Source organism: Nelusetta ayraudi, unplaced genomic scaffold, assembly GCF_046127955.1.
Source record: "Nelusetta ayraudi isolate G7.1 ecotype Tasmania unplaced genomic scaffold, CSIRO-AGI_Nayr_v1 ptg000175l, whole genome shotgun sequence".
Classification (NCBI taxonomy): domain Eukaryota; kingdom Metazoa; phylum Chordata; class Actinopteri; order Tetraodontiformes; family Monacanthidae; genus Nelusetta; species Nelusetta ayraudi.
In genome coordinates, this window is record NW_027466224.1 from 367,906 (window position 1) to 392,816 (window position 24,911).

At 48.6% G+C, this 24,911-nt stretch overlaps 3 protein-coding genes across 4 annotated transcripts in view; 2 read left to right on the forward strand and 1 right to left on the reverse strand.

The window, feature by feature from the left end:
- gdpd1 (glycerophosphodiester phosphodiesterase domain containing 1) overlaps positions 1-21,499 on the reverse strand; it is a 47,935-nt gene extending 26,436 nt beyond the window's left edge. The window contains exon 1 of the mRNA XM_076015005.1: positions 21,479-21,499. The gene's annotated coding sequence lies outside the window, so the exon portion shown is untranslated. The remainder of the gene's footprint in view (positions 1-21,478) is intronic.
- tmem120ab (transmembrane protein 120Ab) lies at positions 1,256-7,048 on the forward strand. The gene is made up of 12 exons (XM_076015001.1): positions 1,256-1,336; positions 1,987-2,105; positions 2,182-2,295; positions 2,414-2,473; positions 2,988-3,083; positions 3,174-3,263; positions 3,352-3,417; positions 4,183-4,244; positions 4,894-4,986; positions 5,079-5,143; positions 5,919-5,987; positions 6,775-7,048. Exons 1-12 carry the CDS (start codon positions 1,268-1,270, stop codon positions 6,886-6,888), a joined length of 1,017 nt encoding a protein of 338 aa, XP_075871116.1. The 5' UTR covers positions 1,256-1,267; the 3' UTR covers positions 6,889-7,048.
- On the forward strand, positions 8,055-24,884 carry porb (P450 (cytochrome) oxidoreductase b). 2 transcript variants are annotated; one of them, XM_076014976.1, is made up of 16 exons: positions 8,055-8,201; positions 11,123-11,316; positions 15,062-15,110; positions 15,713-15,841; positions 15,928-16,080; positions 16,757-16,881; positions 17,010-17,099; positions 17,917-18,015; positions 18,606-18,722; positions 18,813-18,931; positions 19,689-19,870; positions 20,831-20,980; positions 21,535-21,802; positions 22,774-22,919; positions 23,068-23,153; positions 23,806-24,884. In XM_076014976.1, the coding sequence occupies exons 2-16, from the start codon at positions 11,141-11,143 to the stop codon at positions 23,948-23,950; spliced, it is 2,034 nt and encodes a 677-aa protein (XP_075871091.1). In that variant the 5' UTR covers positions 8,055-8,201; positions 11,123-11,140; the 3' UTR covers positions 23,951-24,884. The 2 variants fall into 2 exon arrangements, with proteins under 2 accessions (XP_075871091.1, XP_075871092.1); XM_076014977.1 differs by lacking the exons at positions 8,055-8,201; positions 11,123-11,316 and adding an exon at positions 13,464-13,634.
- The last annotated feature ends 27 nt before the right edge of the window (positions 24,885-24,911 follow it).

Below are 24,911 nucleotides of genomic sequence, written 5' to 3' on the forward strand. Positions count from 1 at the left end.
GCAGTCTCTGGATACTTTGTACACACGTTATACTTGTTTGGGGAAACAAAGAAGTAGTAGTAGTAGTAGTAGTAGTAGCAATAGCAGTAGCAGCAGTAGTAGTTGCAGTAGTAGTAGCAGTAGCAGTTGTAGGAAACAAATCAATATTTTGTGCACACATATCTATATTGTGGTTGCAATATATATATATATATATATATATATATTCCCTCAGGTCATGTCTGGGGTCCGTACTATTGCACTGTCCTCCCTGGAGCTGCACTAACACAATATTACACCTGACTCACAACTGGAGGTTGAAGACCGAGAGAACAACAGTGAGAAGAGAACATCGGCTCTAATTTATTCAAACATGCAGAAGAAGAAGAAGAAGTCTTTTAGTTTCATTTTTCAAAGATTAATAAGAATCATAGAACAACACAGGTGGAAAACAAACTCCATACACACTCCTGCATACATAGATGCTGTCAGAAATGAATAAATATAATGAATGAATGAATAAATAAGAATGAAACCTTTAATCCTTAAACATATCCGTAAAAAGAATAATTCATTTTTAAAAAATTGCACGCGTGAACATTTTTGTAGCTTTGTATGTTTTGGAAAACTTTTTCAAATCTTTCATGACCATAAATGGTGAAAATATTTTGTTTGTGACAACCACATTTTATTTACAATAATTACAAGAAGAAATTCTGCTTATTTTCCATAATTATGAACTTCTATAGAAGAAGACATAGCAGCTGATGGAAGATGCTGTTCCAGGTCAGGGTCGTATTGTATCAGCAGCAGGTGTTGTTGAGCAGCTGATGCAGTTGTTCAGCTGACTCCAACCTGTGTGGTGACCACCAGGGGGCTCCACTGTGAAAACTGTACCCAGGAGAAGGAATGAGAGCTCTGCAGCAACAGAAGGGAAGAATTATTATCAGTGTGTGATTCCTGAAGGTTGATCCAAAGGTCTCTGAGGTCAGGGTCGCGATCACACACACACACACACACACACACACACACACGCACACACACTGAACAACGTTGGAGTGAAAATGTTGCACATTTGTTCCAGCCAAAGTTCACCCAGTGCCATAAACCCTGTGTGTGTGTGTGTGTGTGTGTGTGTGTGTGTGTGGAGAAGCCTCTAGTCTTGACACCGAGGCACCGACTGGCGGCTGTGCTGCTCAAACAAGGAGCAGGACGTAGGACGTTTGTTGTTGCTTTTTGTTGTTGTTGTCGTCGTCGTTGTGGTTGTTGTGTTGAGGTGTTTCCTACAATGCCTGGAGCTCTGACAGTCGCCATGGACGAGTGGAGGAGTCTGGAGGAGGAATTCCAGCAGCTGCAGGTGAGACCGAGCTGTCCTGTTGGAACAACCTCGTCAGCAGCTGTTAGCGTCTGCTGATTCTACTGATATAATATATATTATATAATGATACAGAATATTATATATATTATCCTATATATTATATTGATCACCGGTGGGTGGAGGCGGCAAAAAGTGTTCCCAGTATTCTGTACTGTAAAAGTACTCTGGTAGAAGTACTGATTGGACTCCTCTACTGCAGTAACAGTCGGAAAGTTCAGGTTCTGAAATGTACTGAAGTTAAAAGTAACATTTTTTTTTTTCTTTGCATTAATGAAACAATACATTGGTTGATCATTTTTCAAAGAAGTTCACAGAATCATCTGGACTGAAGTCACCAGAGGTCAGAGGTCAGAGGTCTTGACGAACATCTCGATCATCTTGAAGAGCTTCGCTTCTCTCAATACTGAAGTTTTATCTTCTTTTCCAACTGCGGCTCAGCCAAACTGTAATCAGTCATAGTTCTGACCAGTGGGACATTATGGGATGTTGATGCTGTTCATGACAATAACCAGTGGGTTTTTTTCCCCATTCATGTTTATTTTTCCCTGTACTGAAAACGTACTGACCTTTGACCCCAGAGCTGAGGTCCTCTAAAATATCATCCACTTTTACATTCAACTACACAACAGGAAACTCACAGGCTGTACCTGCACAAGCTGGACGAGATCTCCAAGCTGCAGCAGCAGTGCTGCTCCTCCATCTGCAGCCAGCGCCGCAGACTGAGCCACGTCTCCCAGCGGCTCAACAAGTGGGTCAGAGACACACACACACACACACACACACACTGACACAGGTGCAGTGAAACACAGGTATCGTCCAATCAGATGCAGCGCAGGTCCGTCAGAGGAGCTGAAGACTCTGGAGGAGATCAAGGAGAAAATAAAGACGCAGCCCAACGCTTTTAAAGAGATGGAGTCCTTCCTCCCCAAGAGAAACGGGTGATGATGACACTCCTGACACCCTGTCACCCCCCCCCCCCCCTCACTCCCACCCACACACACACACTCCCCATCCTTGACAGTCAGGACAATGTTGTGACTCGTCTGGTCTTTGCAGATTGTACCTCCGTCTGGTTCTGGGAGACGTGAACGTGACTCTTCTCAGCAAGCAGTCCAAGTGAGTGGAGACCACCAGAGCTCTGCTGCTGCTGCTGCTGCTGCTGTTAGATTTGCCTACGAAGACGAGTACAACATCCTCCTCTCCTCCTCTTCCTCCTGTCCTTCTTCTTTCCCCTCCTCTCCCTCCTCCACTCCTCCTCCTCCTCCTCTCCTCCTCTTTCTCCTCCGGTCCCTTCATCTTCCTCCTCCTGCTCATTCCCCTCCTTCTCCCTCCTCCTCTTCTTCTTTCCCCTCTACTCCCTGTTCCTTCTTCTCCTCTTCCTCATTCCTTTTTCTTCCTCCTTCTCTCCTTCCTCTCCTTCCTCCTCCTCTTCACCTTACCCCCCCCCCCCCCACAAATTAACAACCTGTTCTCTGCACAGAGACATTTGCCTCCAAAACTGAGTATGAGAAATTAAAAGTGCTCCTCCTCCTCCTTCTCTCTTCCCCCCCTCCCTCCTCCTCCTCTACCCCCCCCCCCCTTCACCCTCTTCACCCCCCCATTAACAACCTGCTTCTCTGCACGGAGACAGATTTGCCTACAAAGACGAGTACGAGAAGTTCAAGATGTTCCTCACCGTCCTCCTGCTGCTGCTCTCCTTCCTCTGCTCCTTCCTTGTGAGCTACAGGTGAGCTGCTCCTCCTCCAGCGTCCTCCTCTCGCTGTTTGATGCCTTCTGACCGCAGACCCTCCCCACCCCCACCCCCACCCCACCCCAGGTTCCTGGACGCCATCCTCAACTTCCTGCTGCTGTGGTACTACTGCACGCTGACCATCAGGGAGAGCATCCTCATCACCAACGGCTCCAGGTGGCGCCGTCGAGCCTCCAGTGCCACAGCCTCTCCATGAGGCGCCTGCAACACCAGCGCTAACCCAGAGTTGTGTCCTGCCTCACAGGATCAAAGGCTGGTGGGTCTTTCATCACTACGTCTCGGCCTTCCTGTCGGGAGTCATGCTGACCTGGTGAGTGCAGAGAAGCTCTGGAGTCATACAATAGTATATTATATTATATTATATTATATTATATTATATTATATAATATAATATAATATAATATAATATAATATAATATAATATAATATAATATAATATGGGCGACACGGTGGCGCAGTGGTTAGCGCTGCAGCCTCACAGCAAGAAGGTCTTAGGTTCGATTCTGGGGCCCGGACCTGGGACCTTTCTGTGTGGAGTTTGCATGTTCTCCCCGTGTCTGCGTGGGTTCTCTCTGGGTTCTCCAGCCTCCTCCCACAGTCCAAAAACATGCATGTGAGGTCAATTGGACATTCTAAATTGTCCGTAGGTGTGCGTGTGAGTGTGAATGGTTGTCTGTGTCTATGTGGCCCTGCGATGAACTGGCGACTTGTCCAGGGTGCCACCCTGCCTTCACCCTAAGACAGCTGGGAGAGGCTCCAGCAGACCCCCGTGACCCTGAATAGGAATAAGCGGGTATAGAAGATGAATGAATGAATGATAATATAATATATTATAATAATGAATTTAGTCACAAATATGTTGTTTGTATATCTATGTGTATATATTTATGTATATCCATATAACTAAATAACTGTCACAGTCAAATATGTCACTAAATTCGTCATTACGTAAATGAAGTCAATTATTATGTATACATATTTGTGTGTATATGTTAGAAAAGCTGAAATAATGGGTCGAAGTGGAAAAGAGAGGAAGAGGACTGAACTCTTCTTCTCTTACTGGTCCCCTCTGTAGGCCAGACGGGGACCAGTACAAGAACTTCAGGGACCAGTTCCTGGCCTACTGCCTCTACCAAAGTAAGGTCCACTGGATCCAGTGGATCCACTGGAACCTCTGGAACCAGTGAAACCTCTCCTGCTGATGGTTCCAGCCAACGCTCCTTCTCCTCTCCCTCCTGCTCCCCCTTGCTCCTCCTGCTCATCCTCCTCCTCCTCCTCGTCTCCCTCCTTCTACTTTACCCCCTCCCCCTCCTTTACCCCTCCACCTGCTCCTCCTCTCCTCCTCCTACCTCCTCCTTGTCCACCTCTTCCACCTCCACCCCCTCCACCTACTTCATCCACCACCTCCTCTTCCTTCTCCTCCTCTCCCTCCTCCACTTTCTCCTCTTCTCCCTCCTTTTCCTCCTCCTGCTCCACCTCCTCTCCCTCCTCCTCCTCCTCCTCCTTGTCCACCTCGTCTTCCTTCACCCCCTTCACCTACTTCCTTCTCCTTCTCTCCCTCCTCCTCCTCCCCCTCTCCTCCTCCTCTTCATCCCCCGCCTCCTGCTCCTCCATCTCCTCATCTTTTCCCTCCTCCTCCTCCACCTCCTCCGCCTCCTGTTCCTCCATCTCCTCATCTTTTCCCTCCTCCTCCTCCTCCTCCACCTCCTCCGCCTCCTGCTCCTCTATCTCCTCATCTTCTCCCTCCTCCTCCTCCTCCACCTCCTCCTGCTCCTGCTCCTCCCAGGCTTCGTCCAGTGTCTGCAGTGCTACTATCAGAGTGGCTGCTTGTACCGGCTGCGAGCTCTGGGGGAGAGACACAACCTGGACCTGACTGTGGGTGAGAGGCGTCGTCCTGACGAGCAGGGAGCCGTGACGGCCAGCAGGTCGCAGCAGAGTTTCACCTCTTCCGTTGTTTCTTTTGTCCTTCAGAGGGATTTCAGTCCTGGATGTGGAAGGGCTTGACCTTTCTGCTGCCCTTCCTCTTTTTAGGTCACGTGAGTACGACTCAGCACACAGTCTTTATGTGACACACTGCTGCTTACAAGAGGTGGGAAGTAACAAAAGTACAAATCAGCGTACTTTAGTAGATTTAGCAGGTATCTGACTTTACTTCAGTATTTATTTTTCTCATGACCTTTACTTACACTTAGATGCATACATATACATAAGTAAAATAACGTTCAGAACATGGATGATATTTCAGAGACAGAAGATTATTTTTGGCCTTGGGGTCAAAGGTCACTGCATTTTGAGTGCAGAGAAGAGGTAGAAAAAAACATTGGTTATTGTTACGAACAGTGTCAACATCCCATAATGTCTCACTGGTCAGAACTATCACTGACCAGTTCATCTGACCAATGGTCATTTCAGTCCAGATTATTCTATCACAGATTTTTACATTTTTGAAAAGTGATCAACCATCGCACAGAGAAACGCACGCTGAGTCACGGTGGTGATCATTCTGTAGTGACTCGGCACATTTTACAGCAAACCGCACTTCAGCAGGAAGTCTTTCACTTCTTCTTCCTCTTTCTTCTTCTTCTCCAAGTACAAAAAAAACACACGCTTCAGGAAACAGGCCCACTGTGATGTCACAAAGGGCGCAGATACCTTCTTTGGCTAGTGGCCACTGCCTTGTTTGTTTGTTGTTGTTTTTTTGCCGCACCTTCAGTGTGCTTTCGGACGCCAGGTTTTAAGGGCAGGCTGTCAACACAGGGCTACAAGCAGCTTGTCTTTGATGACTTCCTGTTTGTTGTTCTGCTCCTGCAGTTCTGGCAACTCTTCAACAGCGTGTCCCTCTTCAGGATGGCTCGGCTCCCGGACTGTAAGGAATGGCAGGTCGGTCCCCCGCTGATCGGCCGCTGTCGTTGTGTCACAACAAAGTCAGTGTTTGCCGTCGATCGACCCGCCGACCCATGACACCGTAACTGAGACTGGAGTGGTTTGGACCCAAATGCAACACAAAACAACTATATTTCTGGGGTGCTGGCAACTAAGGGCAGTTGTATTTAGAAAGGTCTTAAACAAAAATCTTCAAGTCAAGTCAAAATCCAAAGAAAAATCCTCTTCTCACAAAAACAATCCAAGAGTTGCTCTTCTACAGGCAGGGAAATTAGGGCAAAAAACAAAAATCCTCCTCTTAAAAAAATCCAAAAAACTCAACTTCTGAAGGGAAATAAAACCTCACTCCATCCATTTTTAATTCCATTTTCATTTCTTCCTGAGCTCAGGGTGTCGAGGGTCTGCTGTCAGCTGTCATAGAGTGAAGTCAGGGTGACACCCTGGACCAGTGGCCACTTTATTAGAGACAAACAACCATTCACACAGGCTTACTTTTTCAAAGGAGAGGCTGGAGGCAGGAACAGGAATGGGCAGGGTCGGCAACAGGTAGGTCGGTCGTGCATCGCACGGGAACACACTGGCAAGGAGAAGTGGGGGTGGAGGGCAGTAGTGATGGGTCGCTCAACACACAACACGTGTTGCTGCAGGATAGGATTCTTCTGTTTGGATTCTTCAGATCCTCAACGCTGGCTTGATCCAGCTGACCACTCTCGGAGCTCCACTCTCCTCTCCTCCTGCTGACTCACGTTTCTTTTTTCCCGGTTCCAATTGTGTCGCCGCTCAGGTTTCAGTGTGCGGCCTCTGCTTCCTCGTCCTCTTCCTGGGGAACTTCTCCACCACAGTGGCCGTGGTCCGCCAGAAGGTCAAGAGTCGCAACCTCAAAGCAAAGAAACTCTGAGAACAACAACCCTCCCTCCCCCCTCCCCCCTCCCCGCGCCTTCCCGACCACCAAGATGGAAGCTGGACAAAGATGGTTCAATTATTCTGTTTATTCTGATCAAGACCTTCTGTTTTGTGAACATTTCTCTCCTGACTGAATTAAAACAAGTTCAACATTGGTGGGTTTGTGAAAGGACTTTCATTGAGTTCATGCGAGTGTGTCAGAACGCACCAAACAGAACATACGTTGATAATTAGCTTCCCTTACATGTGGCCCATAAAAAGAAACCTACTAACAGCCAGAGGGCTTTACAAACATCTGGAAGTAGAAACACACACTTAAAATTTGTCTCAGGCTCAAAACAGCGATAACGCAAATGTCAGTGTTCTTCAGCAGGACTCAGCGGACGACAATGTCACACAAAAAAAATACAAGCTGCTGAAACTGCTGCTGTGTGAACATGACAGCAGTGAAAATCCCACTGTGTCTTAAGCACTCTTAGTTACTCAGCAGGATTCCGAGTGCCTCGACATGCAGAGACGACATACATTGCTCAAGAGATACACTCATGTGACAAAACAATGACGCTGCATTTTTTAAATTTTTTTTAAATTTGTCAATGGCAGGTGGTGGCGCTCTCTCCTCCTGAGCAGATCAGGCTGGTTTTTAATCTCATAACGCAGGAAGACACCTTGGGATGAATCTTCAAACACTCACTTTTATACATGATTTGTGTATAAAACCCATAGTGTAATAACTCACCCAGTGAAAAGGACAAAACTTTGGATACTTTGTGTTGTTGTTGTGTGTGTGTGTGTGTGTGTGTGTGTGTGTGTGTGTGTGTGTGTGTGTGTGTTCTGTTGGTACCATTACATAACCGTGACCCTTAGCATGACTGCACGTTGTCGACTATTTATTTGAGGGGGGAACGGGGGGAAGGGTAGATACGTTACGTGCGTGCGGTCGGTGCCATTAAGTAATCACAATGTGGACCGTTCCAACAGGGACACGTGACCGCAGCGACGCCGCACGGTGACACTTTGAGTTGGAGGGGTTTGTAGGGTCAAGCAAATAAATAAATAAATAAATAAAATAAAGACAAAGCAAAAGAGAAAAGCATACGACCCGCATTCGGCTCGAAACAGATCGTTCGTTCTCGCCGAGGTGTAAAAGTTACCGGCGGCCGGAGTCCACCCCCGCCGGGTGGAGCCACTTGGTTTGCTCCGCTGGTTGCCGTAAAACTTTCTTCTTCCGCTGCTGAGTGAGCGAGCGAGCGAGCGAGCGGAACCTGAGTGAGTGAGAGCGTGACGCCCAGCAGCAGGCAGGCCGAGGTAAGAGCAGAACCTGGTCTCCGAGCCGCGGTCCCCGAGCTCCGGTGCCCGAGCCCCGGTGCCCGAGCTCCGGTGCCCGAGCTCCGGTGCCCGAGCTCCGGTGCCCTAGCCCCGGTGCCCGAGCCTCGAGTCCCGGTGTCTGAAGCTGGGTGCCCGGTCTCCGAGCCCCTAGGCCGTCCAACACGGTGGTGTCAGGCGACGGGAAGCACGCGCGCACCGAGCCTCGCGACTCTAAATACCGATGGACCCCCACCCGCCGGTCCTGTACGAACCGGCGCTAGCTCCGGCCGTGTTACTGCAAAACTGACGCTCACTTTGTCTTTACGCCAACGCGTCGGAGCTGGCAGGCATGGCTGTGTGTCTGTGTGCGAAATAGGCTGATGAGGTCGTCTGTATGAATTGAATTGAATGTCCCTCTTTTGTCGCCGTCGTTGCCCGTCGTTACATTTTGACAGTACGGACTGTTCCAGCGTTACTGTCACACTCCAGCTAATAGCCTTAGCCCCTGCGTTACCCCCCCGGAGCGAGGCTTACTCTCGCAGCAGGAAAACAAATATTGATACACAGATTAGCTGTAAACTGCCTGCCAGACTGACAGCCGTTATGTAGTTAGTCCTGTTGACTCTAACTTTTTTTTTTTGTCTTTGAAAGAAAAGTCGTAGACTTCGTTGCGTCTCCATCCTTAAAGCAGTGGCAATCACTGGGTACAGAATGTGGTTTCACATGACGAGAGAGAGAGAGAGCTTTGATAATCAGCACAAATCAATGTCTAAAGAGCCGTTTGAAGGGTTTAGCTTCTGGCTAAACAGAAGTTATGTCACTCCTGTTAGCGGAAAACACGAAGAAGAAATGACCGCGTTTTATCCGTATAATATGTAGAAATGAGCTTTTGCGTATACTTGTATGCTTTCCGTGTGTACTGTCCATTGATGATGTTGGCATGTTAGTGACTGCATACACAGTTGTGCCAGTGTATTATCTAATAATAATAATAATAATAATAATAATAATAATAATAATAATAATAGTAATGTGTCAATATAATGAGTTATCTGCTCTTAGTTTAACTTCTGTGCTGTTGTACCTGTCCAGGTGTTCGTAGCAGAGGCGAGATAGCATCGCTTGGCTCCACAGGTTCACTTTGGAAACTGGACCGCGTTTCCATGGTGCAGCTTCATTTAAATGAAAGAAACTTAAAAGTGCATGTTTCACACTGATGCGGTGCGGTTTTGTGTTTTTGTTCTTAGATTCATAAATCCATCCTATGCATGTTTGTGTTTTTCCTTATCGGGTTGATAGGCCTAAGGGTGAGGTTTTGATATCGTTTCAAGCGATTAAGTCTCTTCTCGTGACTGATAGTGATAACGGCGCTGATAATCGGGCACCTGCAGCTGGACTGTGTGGCCAAAGGTGGCTGGTTTTAGCCGGCCGGCCGGTCGGTCGGTGCGCTGTCGTTGATTAAGGCCTGAAGGAGCAGTTGGTGATTGGTGACTCATCTGTCACAGATCTTGACAGCAAAAGAACACAACCTGCTCTTTGCTCACACACACAGAAGAGGTTGTGACATCACCACCTTGGCCACAGCGTTTCCTTTAGAGTAAAGGTGCTCGTCGCTGCCACTCGGTGGACCGCCCAGGTGGGCTTGCTTGTTTCTGTCCTGTTTGTGTCGTAGTTGTGGAGCAGCCGGTTTCGCAGATTAGTGCTCAAACCGTTGCTCACTGTCTACGTGCTTTCGGGCCAAATTGAAACATGAGCACGGAGAGAACATGGAGTCCCTGCCCTGGTTGCCAGGGAGGGAGAAGAAGAAAAGAATAGAGGAGGATTCCTGAGGGACAATGATGCACTGTGCAGCAGCAGCAGCAGCAGCCTCCTCCGTCAGCCGATGTCCAGGTCCGTGCAGACTGACGAGGTTAATTAGTCGGCTCTGCTTTTTTTAATATTCACTCTTAACCATCCCGCCCAAATGAATGTCCTCAATGAACAACTTATGGGTGTGAGGAAGCCTCGGCAGAAAGGAAACGCGCCACCTGAAGCTTTGATTTCTTCTAGCGATGCACCGAAACCACTTTTTCACACAACAAGTCGAGTACGAGCACTTGCATTTCAGTGCTCACCGATACCGAATACTTAGTGAGGCCAGTACACATTATAGAATTACTTTGATTTTTTTATTTTTCCACAGATCTTCTGTTATTTGAACAGCATGTTTGTCTAGAACAAGTTTCACTGCAGCACAAACACAATTTGAACGAAATTGTCATTGTACACTCACATAAAACTGGTACAGTTGTCGTGGCATCAGCACATATTTTACGTTTATGAGTAGAGTACTCTATAGTGGTATCGGTACCGATACTCAATATCGGTATCGGTATGAGTGCATTCCTAATTTCGCCATTAAAAATTAAGGTGTTAGGACTTAGTTGGTAAATCAACAACAGTCGAGTGCAGTGCTTGCCAACCTTTCTGGACCCGAGAGCCACTTCATGGGTCCTGAATCATATGAACCAGTTTGCGACGCTCGACTGTAATAACAAAACTTTCTCAGTTATATGTTGTTATTATTATGATGATGATGATTAATGACACTGATCTATGTAAAAAAGACACTGGTCATGTTGATACATTGACTAAATGACTAAACAAGGTTGGATAAAGTTGAATTTTAGATGCAGTCCAACAAGTTGTGCTATTTTTCAACAGGCCTGCGGGCTTCTGATGTGGTCCCTGTGGGCTTCCTGGTGCCCGCGGTCACCACGTTGGTGATCCCTGGTCTACTAATACTAATACTAATAATAATGATAATGATAATGATAATTATAATAACAAACAAAGAATTACTGCTTTAAAAGCCGATTTAAAAGCACTTGAAGGTCCCTCGGGCTTCTCCGACAGGCTGTGTTTGTCTTTGCTGCCGCTAGAGTGGAAACGCACCACACATGGACGCCGACACCGTCACCCAGAGCGCCGCCAGCACGGCGGCGGAGGAGGAGGAACCTCTCTTCAGCAACCTGGACCTCTTCCTCTTCTCGCTGATCATCGGCATCGTCGTCTACTGGTTCATGAGCCGCAAGAAGCCCGAGCCCATCCCCGAGTTCAAGAAGCTGGACACACCGTGAGTGTACACACACACACTTGACCATCCCTTCATCCGCCTGTCCCTCTTCCCTCCGATGAGACGCATCAGAGTGCAAACATTCCTCGGCTCGCCAGTGGCTGATGTTCAAGGGCGACACTCCTCCTCCTCCTCCTCCTCCTCCTCTTCCTCCTCCACCTCGTCCTCGCCTCGCCTCGCCGCCGCTCCGAATGTCACACAGGACAAAAGACACAAAGATAAACACTCTGCGAGTTCAAACATCACTCTCTTATCTCAGTGTGCCAAAGGGGTCTCTGTTGCTGCAGCTGTGTGACCACCTTTTCCATCGGCCGTTCCGATCAATCAATCATCAATTCATCAGCTCGTCAAGGCTTGGTTGTCATTCAGCAGGACTTCTGACTGGCGAAATCCCTCCAGGGAGACGAATGAAACAATGTGAAAACTAATATACAATAAATGAAGATCCCTGACAGACACACACACACACACACACACACACACACACACACACACGCTCAACCGTGATACGTTGAGCACAACTTTGGCCAGTTACAGACTTGGATGAGTTGTTGGCTGTGACTGGCAGCGGCCTGTCGTGTGAAGTGAAGTGTGTGGTTACAGTGACCTGCTGATTGAAAAAAAAAAAGTCAATCGTTGAAACGTAAAAAAACCCCAAGATGTTCAGACGCAGGTGCGAGCGTCTCCAGGCCGGCCGCTGTCTGGATTCACCTCCAGCAGCAGAAGCTTTATTTTACTCCCAACAGGCCGATGGTTCATGATTCATTCACTGAAGGGGTGTGTGTGTGTGTGTGTGTGTGTGTGTGTGTGTGTGTGTGTGTGTGTGTGTGTGTGTGTGTGTGTGTGTGTGTGTGTGTGTGTGTGTGTGTGTGTGTGTGGCTCATCGTGTTCCACCGACAGCAACCTTTGTTTCCCTCCCTCGCCCCCCGCACCCCCCCCCCTCTCTCTCTCTTACTCTCGCTCGCTCACTCTCTCCACGTGCCTCCCTCTTTCTCTCTGTGGGCTCTCCTCCCATTGGCCACATATTTGGCCCCGCCCCCACCCAAGAGTGACTGAGGTCAGGTCTCTTGTCGTGTGTGTGTGTGTGTGTCTGTGTGTGTGTGTGTGTGTGTGTGTGAGGGGGTGGGGCTATTGAGAGCATCTCTGCCTGTGATTGGTTCGCAGGGAGAATGACCTCCGACCTGCATCCACTGCCTTGTAAAGAATGTGTGTGTGTGTGTGTGTCCTTCCTCCCGCCCTCCGGGGAGCGGCGATTACCTAACTTCTTTTTTTTTTTCCTCTGGGAAGGGAGGGGGCGCTCTTCCCTCAGAGTTTTTTTTGTTTTCTGGCTGTGAAGTTGTACGGACCTCCTCCTGCTCCTCTGACTCCTCCCGCTCCTCCTGCTCCTGCTCCTCTGACTCCTCCTCCCCCTCCCTCTCCTCCTGCTCCTGCTCCTCTGACTCCTCCTCCCCCTCCCTCTCCTCCTGCTCCTACTCCTCCTCTTCATGCAAGTCTGCTGCAGGAGGTGGAAAGTTGAGGCCAAGGACGAGCGAGCTGCTCCACTTTTTCTGTTTTCTTGTGTTTTTTTTGGGTTGGAATTCCTCCTGGAGTGAATGACAGCCGGGGGGAGGGGGGGTTCCCATGGCAGCCCCTGACTCCTCCCCCCTTCCAGTGGGACAGGGAGTGGGGGGTTTGGGGAGGGGGGGTGCACTTAAACGAAGAAAAAAATGCCATTCTCTCACAGACAACAATGCTGCACCGCAAAGTTTCTCGGACAGTCAGCCAAGTGGTTCCTGCTGTGTGTGTGTGTGTGTGTGTGTGTGTGTGTGTGTGTGTGTGTGTGTGTGTGTGTGTGTGTGTGTGTGTGTGTGTGTGTGTGTGTGTGTGTGTGTGTGTGTGTGTGTGTGTGTGTGCGCGCGCGCAAGTCAAGTAGTGCGCAGCAGCTCATCTACATTTTATGGGAGAGTCAGTTTCCCACCATTGTGTTGCCAGACACTGACAGAGCTTGTAGAGTGTGTGTGTGTGTGTGTTGCTGGGGGGAGTGAGCAGTGGGATCCAGGCTTCAGTCTGCAGTCTTTCTCCTGGGTGCAGCAGCAGACTGCAGACTCGGTGCAGCAGTCGGGCTGGACTGTGTCTGACTCTCACTTCCTGTGGCCGCTGCCGCCGCCGCCCAGCGTCCTTCCTCCTCCTCCTCCTCCTCCTCCTCCCTCTCTCCCCTCTCTCTCTGTCTCGCTCGCTCGGCCGTGTTGCCTCGAGGCGTGGCGAGCAAGGCAGCGAGCTGCGCGGCTGCGGGCCATGGGCTGCGTGTTCTCGGTGCCAGAGAGAGATGCTACTGCGAGGTCAGTCCCACACTTTTCCTGTTTGAATTCACTTCCTGGTCGGGAAGCGGCTCTTTGCACCAAGACTTTGTCTTCAGCTTCACAACCAAAAACTGCTCTTGGTGTTTTTTTTCTCTGTCTGCCTCTTGGTGTGCTGGCAAGAGAACTTGTGCTGTTCTGTTCCCAGCAGCGGCAGCAGGTTACGTAACAGACGGTCGTAAAAAAAAATCAGTGGGACTGCAAACCCCAGTGTAGTTACTGTGAACCCCCCCTGTACCCCCCCCCCTCCCCGTGTGTGTGTGTGTGTGTGTGTGTGTGTGTGTGTGTGTGTGTGTGTGTGTGTGTGTGTGTGTGTGTGTTATTTTCACTGGAGGATGTTTATCTGTGTGTGAGCTGAATGCAACCAGACTCACACTGACTTGGCTCGTGCAACACAACAACAACAACAACACACACACACACACACACACACACACACACACACACACACACACACACACACACACACACACACACACAAGCCTTTTGTGTGTTCCGATGCCAGACAGGTGAGTCATGGTGGTCTCACATCTTCCAGCGATTGACTTCAGAAAACGCCCCCAAAGCAACATGAACGGTGAAGTGGGTTGGACGGAAGGGGACTCGTGTTCCTTTAACAAAAGCAGAAAGATATTTTTAGCTGCGTTTGACTGTTTGATTGACTCCCACTGGATGAAGCTGCGCTGCCTTTTCATGTCCCTGCATCCACACTCCAGCTCAGGGCTTTTTTCTAATGACATGTGTTTGTGCTTTTATCTGCCATCTCTGCATCACGCTGCCAGGCGGCTGGTGTGTGTGTGTGTGTGTGTGTGTGTGTGTGTGTGTGTGTGTGTGTGTGTGTGTGTGTGTGTGTGTGTGTGTGTGTGTGTGTGTGTGTGTGTGTGTGTGTGTGTGTGTGTGTGTGTGTGGTCGGTCTCTCGGCAGGTTACTCCTCCAACCTGCTGCTTTGATCGGCAGGTGCCTTCCTGCCTGCCTTCCGTCTTTCCTTCCTTCCTGCCTTCCTTCCTTCCTTCCTCCCTCCCTGAGCTGTCGCCGCATTCGTTTCCAATTGCCACTCGATTGTGTAACCGACCCCCGTGTGGAGGACCGGTGTGCGTAGCGTCGGCCGCTGAGTCACAGCTCGCCCGCTGTGTGATGTCGTTCACCAGTGAGGATCCGTGCAGTCAGAAGCTGCGTTTCCATCACCCCTGGAAGTGTGCAAAACCTAAATATGGCAATAAAACAAACTGGTGATGGGAGCAGCTCAGCTTGGAAAAAACTCTCAAATACGGCTCAACTTCCTCAAGTCCACGCCGTGTTGAGTGGGAAGCCACTGTTTGCTTGCATTGAAAAGGAGCCTCTTGATGACCAGGTTCTCTCTGGGGAAGCCGCTCCTGGCTGACACTTGCCTCTTGTGTTTCTCTCCCCAGAGCGCCGACCACCAGAGAAACCAGCTTCATCGAGAAGATGAAGAAAACGGTAAATCAAGTTCTACGACTGTTGGCCTTCTATGACGTTACCTTCCACAAACAATCCCATTCAGTTCAATCAAGTTCTGTTTTTGAAGAGCCACAAATCAGCAGAACCACATGTGGCTTTTTCTTTCTTTCTTTAAAAGAGGGTGTGTGTGGGGGGGAGGAGCGTCGATGAGTGTGGTTGGTTCACTCAGTAAATGAAATAGTGAAATTAAAAGTTTAGTTGGAAAAGTGTTTGTCTTGTGTTGCTGGATCCCAGTGGGAGCTAAAGCTGGCTAACGTGTGAAGATGTCACGATGGAGAGTGGCTCCACGTTGCTAATGATGCTAATGATGCTCTGCAGCCGGCCTCCGGGGGGGAATTAGTTTCCTCGCACACAGCAAGAACCTGAACCTGAAGTTCAAGTCTCCTTCACCGTTGTTAATGTGATCATCAGGAGCATCAGCAGGAAACTGCTGCTGCTGCTGCTGCTGCTGCTGCAAGTTTGAACACCAGAGCTTTGACCTGCTGTGTGTGTGTGTGTGTGTGTGTGTGTGTGTGTGTGTGTGTGTGTGTGTGTGTGTGTGTGTGTGTGTGTGTGTGTGTGTGTGTGTGTGTGTGTTCAAGGGCAAGAACATCATCGTCTTCTACGGCTCTCAGACGGGCACCGGGGAGGAGTTTGCCAACAGGCTCTCCAAAGACGCTCAGCGCTACGGAATGAAGGGGATGTCTGCCGACCCCGAGGAGTATGACATGGTATGACATCATGGAAGACTGGGCGGGTCTTCTCATCATTACCTGCTCGTCATTGGTCGACTGAATGTGACCGTGTGGCGTTTCAGGCGGAGCTGTCCCGCCTCTCCGAGATCGAGAACTCCCTCGCCATCTTCTGCATGGCCACCTACGGCGAGGGCGACCCCACCGACAACGCCCAGGACTTCTACGACTGGCTGCAGGAGAACGACGACGAAAACCTGGCGGGACTCAACTACACGGTGAGTCTGTCGTCTGCTCGGCTCTGCTCTTGTGTTCTGGTCTCTTGTGTCGCGCGTCTCCACACACTGGTTTCTAGTACTTCTGGTACCTTCTAGTTTTTGTTGCCAGCGCCATCAGGTATCGCCACTGCTACTTGTACAGCGTTGAATCACATCCAATGGCGTCTCAAAGCGCTTTGTACAGTCAGAAGAAAACCAGCTATAACCCTCCAGAGCAGCAGGGGGCGACGGTGGACAGGAAAGATCTGCTTTGACCTTTGGGTTGGAGTGAAAAGGAAACACAGAAAATGTAGAGAGACGTAGAAGTGGGCAGACAGGACAGACAGACATGCACAAGTATATGACACAGATCAAGCTACACGTGTATATTCACTGTATATAAAAATGTTGTAGCGTGTAGTTGTACATCAAAGTATTATAAAATTTAAATAGACTTAAATGCAGAATAATCTTCTCATATCTCTCAGTCGTTTTAACACTTACAGTGGCGAAAAGATCCGTCCCTGCACTGCCCCCTGGTTGTCCGGGGGTCTCGGTGCGAGCTCAGGGGGCTCTCGCCAACTTTTCCAACGCGGCCGTGAAAAATAGCGACACATCTCCTGAGTGTCAGTGCTCGGATTCAGCAGGCGGCTGCGACGGCGTCGGTGACTGTTGCTGCTGCTGTGTCCTCCTCCAGGTGTTTGCTCTGGGGAACAAGACCTACGAGCACTACAACGCCATGGGCAAGTACGTGGACAAGCGGCTGGAGGAGCTCGGCGCCACGCGCATCTTCGACCTCGGCCTGGGGGACGACGACGGGAAGTAAGTAGCCTGCTGGTGGGTGGGTGGTGGGGAAGGGGGACGGGGGGTTGACAGTGTTGGGTGCGTGGCTGCTGACTCTACCGTATGGGTGGGAGGGATTGAACCTGGTGTGTTTTGTCGCCCGGCAGCCTGGAGGAAGACTTTGTCTCCTGGAGGGAGCAGTTCTGGCCGGCCGTCTGCGAACACTTTGGAGTGGAAGCCCTGGGAGACGACTCCAGGTCTGTCTGTCTGACTGACTGACTGACTGTCTGTGTCTTACTGTCTGTCTGTCTGTCTGACTGTCTATCTGTCTGACTGCCTGCCTGCCTGTCTATCTGTCTATCTGTCTGTCTGACTGTCTATCTGTGTCTGACTGACTGACTGTCTGTCTGTCTGTGTCTTACTGTCTGACTGACTGTCTGTCTGACTGACTGTCTGTCTGTCTGTGTCTTACTGTCTTACTGACTGTCTGACTGTCTGTCTGTCTGACTGTCTATCTGTGTCTGACTGACTGACTGACTGTCTGTCTGTCTGTCTGACTGTCTGTCTGTCTGTGTCTTACTGTCTTACTGACTGTCTGCCTGTCTGTCTGTCTGACTGCCTGTCTGTCTGAGTGTCTGTCTGACTGCCTTCCTGTCTGCGTGTCTTTCAGTCTGCCTGTGATGTGATGTAAGCTTGTCTTCACCTCAGGGTGTAAAGGTTACTTGAGGGCAACCCTTGGTTGTGTTTACTGTGTGTTATTGTGAACTTGGTGCTGTAGATAACCTGCAGCTGATTACTTGAAGACCCGCTGTGCTCCTCGCACGTCGTGACTGATTTGAAACCACACAAGGCAGTCGCACCTCCAGCCAGCGTGTGATGCGTCACACCAGCCGCTCTCTGATTGGCTGTGAACGCGCGAACCTCCACCCAGAAACACTCGTTCCCCTCTCTTTCTCCCAACGCTCCTGCGTGGAGGTTATGCAACGCAGGTGTGCGGGATTAACGGGGACGCGCAAGCGCCACCTGTTGAACGGGTCTGGTGGAGAGTGTGTTTTGATTTTCCTCTCTTTGCAGTATCCGGCAGTACGAGCTCACCGAGCACTTTGACATCAACATGAACAAAGTTTACACCGGAGAGATCGGACGACTCAAGAGCTTCGAGGTCCAGAAGCCGTGAGTTGCCTGACGCTGTCACAACACACACACACACACACACGTACACACGCACACGTTGGTAACCATGAGCTCTGCCCCCTCATGGACACCAGGATCAGATCAGGATCAGAAAATATATTTTTGTGAACGATATTTCTGTGTACACAACGATAACTAATAATGATTGTGGTCTTGTAAAGTTTACAACAGTAAACAAAGTATTAAACAAAGTTTTTCCAAGTTAAACAAGTAATAAATAAATAAAGTAATCCATATATATATATATATATATATATATATATATATACATATAAATATATTTATGTGTGTGTGTATATACATGTATATCTAACACGCATATATATTTGTAAAGTTAAGAAGTGTAAGAAATTTATTTTTCTCCCAAAAAATTAAGTAAAAATTGTAAAGAAAATATATTTTAAAACAAATACAATGATGATTGTTGTCGTTCTGGAATGTGTGTCATTGTGAGAACAGTTGTAATCATCTTACTGCCATCTCACATCACAACCAGTTACACTCTGCATGCGCCACTGTGTGACTCTTCCTTCTTCTTCTTCGCCCTCCTTCCCTCTGACTGCTTCCAGGCCCTTCGATGCCAAGAACCCCTTCCTGGCCCCGGTCACCGTCAACCGCAAACTCAACAAGGCTGGCGACAGACACCTCATGCACCTGGAGTTGGACATCACAGGCTCAAAGATCAGGTGAGAGTGAGACCCCCACCCCCTGCCCCACCCCCCAACGCCCAGTGTCCCAGAGCAGAGCCTCAGTCTGCCCCCTGCTGTCTGCTGCAGGTACGAGTCCGGGGACCACGTGGCAGTGTTCCCCACCAACGACACGGCGCTGGTCACCAGGCTGGGCCAGATCCTGGGCATCGACCTTGACGTGGTTATCTCGCTCAACAACCTTGACGGTACGACGCTGGCTGGGAGGGTGGGAGGGAGGGAGGGAGGGAGGGAGGGGGATGAGGGGGATGAGGGGAAGCACCTTGACTCTCCGATCTCTGCTGCACCTCGGCAGTTTTGATGAGGTCAGGCGCCGCTGTGATGTAAGCAGCGTCTCCCTCAGACACGAAGGCCATCAGATGTCCTCCGTTCACAGCCAAGGCTGAACGCTGCTACTGCAAACATCCCGGTGGAATACAGGAAAAAATGTAGTCCAAGTGGTAGACAAACCAGAGTGAGCTGGAGCCAGAACTTCCAAATACTCAGCAAGCTCTCATTAAGTAGAGATGGATAGAAATAAATAATTAAAATATAGAAAGACACACACATATATCCGTGTGTGTGTGTGTGTGTGTGTGTGTGTGTGTGTGTGTGTGTGTGTGTGTGTGTGTGTGTGTGTGTGTGTGTGTGTGTGTGTGTGTGTATTAATATATATGTGTGTATATATATATATACATACACACACACACACACACACACACACATGTATACACACACACATATATATACATACATATATATGTGTGTGTGTGTGTGTGAGTTGAAAAATGAATGAATTCATAAAAACATGAATGTCATGTTACACGCCTGCAGTTAGTTGAACAGATTTGAATGTACGACCGCCGACTGTCTTTGCTGCCGCCCGCATTGAAAGTATTGAGATTGACCGGAAGCCACGGCAGACGTGACTGAGCAACTTGTTTCGAACCCCTCCCCTCCCTCCAGAGGAGTCCAACAAGAAGCACCCGTTCCCCTGCCCCACCACCTACCGCACGGCGCTCACCCACTACCTGGACATCACCCACCCGCCGCGCACCAACGTGCTGTACGAGCTGGCGCAGTACGCCTCCGACCCCAAGGAGCAGGAGAACATGCGCAAGATGGCCTCGTCCTCGCCGGAGGGCAAGGTGAGCCGCCGCCGCTGCTGCTGCTGCTGCTGCTGCTGCAACATGTACAGTAGAAACTAGGGATGCATCGATACCTGATAAACAATAAATCGCATTTGCGATACTATCGCGATAGGACAAAACAAGATTTTCTAGCCGCAAAGACCGCGATTTGATTGAAGCGAGTTCCGGTCACGTGACTTCCGAGCGGCACGAAGCCAAGCCAAGCAGGCAGTGGGAGGAGTCGATGCTGCGACGAGTTGGACGGACGTAGCGTCACGCAAGGAGAAGAAGGTCTTCCTGGTTGCCACCAACTGGTGGCCGTAGTTTAGCAAAACAGCGTCGGGAGAGATTAAAAAAAAAAAAAATTGACTGCCGAAGCACCAAGGACCACAACAGTCGGAGTTGTGTTCGCTAAAAGAAGAACAATTTGTGTATAATAAATCTGATGTTTATTATAATACATAGAATTTTTTGTTTCTTTGTGGAAAAATACATGAAAGATGAAAAATGATCGCAAATTAAATCGCAATATTGAGGAAAAAAAATCACAATTAGATTATTTTCCATAATCATTCAGCCCTAATCGATACCAGTATTGGGTATCGGTACCGATACAGGTAATTTTGAGTATTGGGCACCAGTACCGATACCAATACTGATCGATAAATATACTGTATTTTTTTTTTATATATATATTTTTTTTAACTAATAATATCATTATTATTATTATTATTGTTATTATTATTATTATTGTTATGCTGAGGAATGTTGTTCAATCAACACATCTGCGGAAAAATAAAATCATTCTATAATGCATTATGGTCTTACCAAGCGCTCAGTATCGGTATCGGTGGCTACTGAAATGCAGGTTCTCGTGCTCTGCTCGTTCTGTGAAAATCAAGTGGGATGGGTGCATGCCTAGCAGCAGGACCGTTACCTGAGCTAAACCCCGCCCCCTCTCCTGCTCCGCCCCCCCAGGCCCTCTACCAGAGCTGGGTGCTGGACTCGTGCAGGAACATCCTGGCTATCCTGGAGGACCTGCCGTCCCTCAAGCCGCCCGTCGACCACCTTTGTGAGCTGCTGCCTCGGCTGCAGGCTCGCTACTACTCCATCGCCTCCTCCTCCAAGGTGAGCGAGCGCTGAGCCGCCCACAGAGGCGGCAGAGCTACTCCACCTCTGTGCTTCAGTAACGGGACGGTGAAAGCACTCATTCAACTCCTTTACCCGTGGAAAACTGAGAAAGCACGGGTTCTGACATGGACTGAAGTTAAAAACTACAAATGATTTTTTTTTTTTTTTAATGAAGCAATACTTTGGCAAGTGAAGTATTCACAAAGGGACAGATACTACGGATTGAACAGCAACTAGAATGAGGAATAATAAGTGGATGACTTTGAGCAGAATTTGTATTTTTTTTAAGATTTTTAACTTTTTAAGAATTAACCGGCGTGTTTTTCCACGTAAAAGTACAAATATTTAAACACAAATGTATGAAGTCAAAGTAAAAAGTCGAAATACTCGAGTCAAGTACAGATACCTGAAAAATCTTTAAAACTTCCCACCTCTGGCGCTGACGGGAATCGTCTGGCCCCGCCCACTCACGCCTCTTTGAGACTAACGCTCCACCTCCTCTTCCTCCTCCTCCTCCTCCTGCTCCTGCTCCTCTCCTGCTGCTGCTGCAGGTCCACGCCAACAGCATCCACATCTGCGCCGTGGTGGTGGAGTACCAGACCAAGACGGGCCGGGTTAACAAGGGCGTGGCCACCAACTGGCTGAAGAACAAGCTGGTGACGGACAACGGCCACAAGTCCACCGTGCCCATGTACATCCGCAAGTCCCAGTTCCGCCTACCCTTCAAGGCCACCAACCCGGTCATCATGATCGGGCCCGGCACCGGCATCGCTCCCTTCATGGGCTTCGTCCAGGAGCGCGGCTGGCTCAAGCAGCAAGGTTGGTGGCCTTGTTCATGGTCCCCGAGACTCACAGTCAGTGGTTGAATGTAGGGATTCACCCGATACTGATCCCGGTAGTGGCTGCATTTCCACGACTCCTAGAATTACACAAAACCTAAATAAGGCAATAAAAAAACCTGGTGATGGAAGCAGCTCAGCTTGGAAAAACCTCGCAAATGTAGCTGAACGGTTTTGACACTGTCATTGATATATCACAAAAGTGTCATGGAAACACTTTTTTCATATTTACAGGGTCACGTGACCAGTTTACTTCAAATGAAAACGGCGCGTAATGATTGGACGGAGGAGGAGACGGAATATTTTTTACAAGTAATCAAAAAAGAGAAAAGTATAGCAATCATTCTTGACAGCAAACAACATGGAAATGCAGATTTATGGCAAAATACTTTGTACCTCCGTCCTCCTCACAGTGGGGTCTGGCGGGATGAGATTTGACTTCTGCGCTTCACACCATTCAACGGAAACGCCTGCGAATCGCAATCGTACCTTGTCGAAATTTTAGAAACATCACTTTTATTTTGTGGGAAAACTGTCATGGAAACGCAGCTGCTGATTTACCACCTGAGTCGGAACATTTCAGATTTTGCTGAGGGATGCGTCAATGTCCATACCAATCTCGGGTGTCGGAACCAATACCAGGGTTGAGTGCTCTACTCGCACTTATAAAGTACATACGGATACTACGGCATTGATACCAGTTTCATATGTATGTTCGTGACAATTTTGTGTTTGTACTTTGGTGGAACTTCACCCATTTTCTAGAAAAACAAAACATGCTGAGGACTGTTGTTCAAATAACAGAACAGGTGTTGGTGTACTTTGATTTTCTTTTTATCCTTTATCCCGTTGAAGTTCTGAACTAGTTCAACGTTCGGAAACCAGAATATTTCCAACTGACAAACTTTTGGACCTGCCTCCGCCCCCCCCACCCCCCCACCCCGGCTGCAGGAAAGGAGGTTGGAGAGACGGTGCTGTACTTTGGCTGCAGGCACAAGACTGAAGACTACATCTACCAGGAGGAGCTGGAGGAGGCGGAGAAGGAGCAGGTGCTGACGCAGCTCAACGTGGCCTTCTCCAGAGACCAGGAGCACAAGGTACGGCTGCAGGAGGCATCCGCACACTCACACACACACACACACACACACACACACACACACACACACACACACACACACACACACATGCATGCAAGCGCACACAAACAGCAGAATATCTGTCAGTAACGGTGTCTTTACCTCAAAGGTGTACGTGCAGCATCAGCTCAAGTCTAACAAGGAGCACATCTGGAAGCTGATCAACTCGGAGAACGCTCACATCTACATCTGCGGGTAGGTGGACCGCCGCCGCAGCAGCGGGTGGTGCTGGTGGGGCTGAGGGGGACGCTGCACTTTTTGCTCAGAGCCGCAGCTGGCTCATTTTTAACTTTGCAGGCCTTCTGCATCTGCATTCTTCACGCTGGACTGCAGTCTTGATCCACACACTCTCTCAGGTCATAGGTGGCAAACTCTCTGGCCCACAGTGTGATTATATTTGGCCCAGCAGGCCAATACAAAATCCCCGCATAGAAGGATGCTATGATTATCACTCTTGCTTTATTGTTGTTATTTTATTTCTAAATGTATTATTAGCCAGTGGATAAATGCTATTGTTGAAATTTAAATCAAAAGGCTGCATTATTTTGATGAGTTCTTTTTTTTTTTTTTTTTTTTGATTGAAAAAAATATGGAGTTATTTATTGCACAGTTTGAGCGTTGCTCGTCCCGTATTCAGGTTGAAGCAAAATGTTTTGGGTCCATACAAAAAGGTTCACTGTTCTATCTGGAGGAATAGAACAGACCTGCTGATCAAGCCTGAGCGTCTGGGCTGCTTTGCTTTGCTTTGCTTTGCTTTGCTTTGCATTGCTTTGCTGTGACGTGACGGGATTTATTTATTTTTTTCTTGATTTTTTTTTTTTTTCTTGTTTTTTTTTCTGTCCCGCAGCGACGCCAGGAACATGGCCAAAGACGTGCAGACGGTCTTCTACGAGATCGGCGAGGAGCTGGGCGGCATGACGCGCACCCAGGCCACGGACTACGTCAAGAAACTGATGACCAAGGGACGCTACTCACAGGACGTGTGGAGCTAAAGGGCCGCCGTTGCATACGCCCACCACACCCCCCCCCCCCCTTTCTGTTTGTTTGTTTATTTGTTTGTGTGGTCTCTCCTTTCTTTCGTTATTATTTTAAGTCTCGGTCTTGTTTCATCAGGACCGACTGGAAACACTTGTTCATCCTCACCCTACAGATAGCACGAGGCAAAGCCTACCTCAGCAGGTCTTGCTTATATGTCATCCTTCACCCAGTCTGTGTACGTGCGTGTGTGTGTGCGCGTGCATGCGGGGCAGCGGTGATGGACTTTGGTCCGACGACGACGAGTCACTCGTCGGTTATGCAGCTCGGTTGTTGTGACACTCTAGATGTAAAGAACATGGTTCCACTGTGAAAGCGAGTCTTCAACTGCTCCGTCAGGAGACGATTGGTGGAGACACGAAACACCTGAATCAGTCACGTGATCCACAATATGAAGAGAGTTTTATCAGCCTTATTCAGAACTCTCTTTTTTTTTTCTTTTTTTTTTCTTTTTGTTTAGCACCGTCAATATTGAGCAACTGTGCTGAGATGGGATTTTTGTCTGGTTTTTGTGATTTTTTTTTGTGTGGGTTTTTTTTTTTTTTTTTTTTTGCCTCTTATGCATTTGGCTGTGTTCATTTTAATCGACTTTTTAAGAGGTGTGAAAATTGATGCAAAGGAGAAATGAGATGATGAGCGGTTTTTGTTTTTCCTGTCATTCATCCAGACATGAAATTTAATCTGTACTTATATTTTTGTAAAAAAAAAAAAAAAAGAAATATTTTCCCGTCGTTGTTTGTTGTTGTTTATGCATCCGACTGCAGCCTTCTTTTCATCGTGCGAATGCACCACTACAGTGCGTCTCGAGTCGCTCCTTCCAGAGTGATGGATGATGGGAGTTGGAGTGCCTTAACACTGCCTTACGTATTGGCATTAAAACCTGATGCTTCACTTGTCTTTTTGTCTTCTTTACATTTG

Bases quoted from the DNA above. Each gene is read 5' to 3' on its own strand.
- porb (XM_076014976.1), top strand. From the start codon at position 11,141: ATGGACGCCGACACCGTCACCCAGAGCGCCGCCAGCACGGCGGCGGAG. The intron at 16,882-17,009 runs GTAAGTAGCCTG...GTCGCCCGGCAG, and splicing joins CTGGGGGACGACGACGGGAA to CCTGGAGGAAGACTTTGTCT. The intron at 20,981-21,534 runs GTGAGCGAGCGC...CTGCTGCTGCAG, and splicing joins CCATCGCCTCCTCCTCCAAG to GTCCACGCCAACAGCATCCA.
- tmem120ab (XM_076015001.1), top strand. From the start codon at position 1,268: ATGCCTGGAGCTCTGACAGTCGCCATGGACGAGTGGAGGAGTCTGGAG. The intron at 2,474-2,987 runs GTGAGTGGAGAC...GCACGGAGACAG, and splicing joins CTTCTCAGCAAGCAGTCCAA to ATTTGCCTACAAAGACGAGT. The intron at 3,418-4,182 runs GTGAGTGCAGAG...TCCCCTCTGTAG, and splicing joins TCGGGAGTCATGCTGACCTG to GCCAGACGGGGACCAGTACA.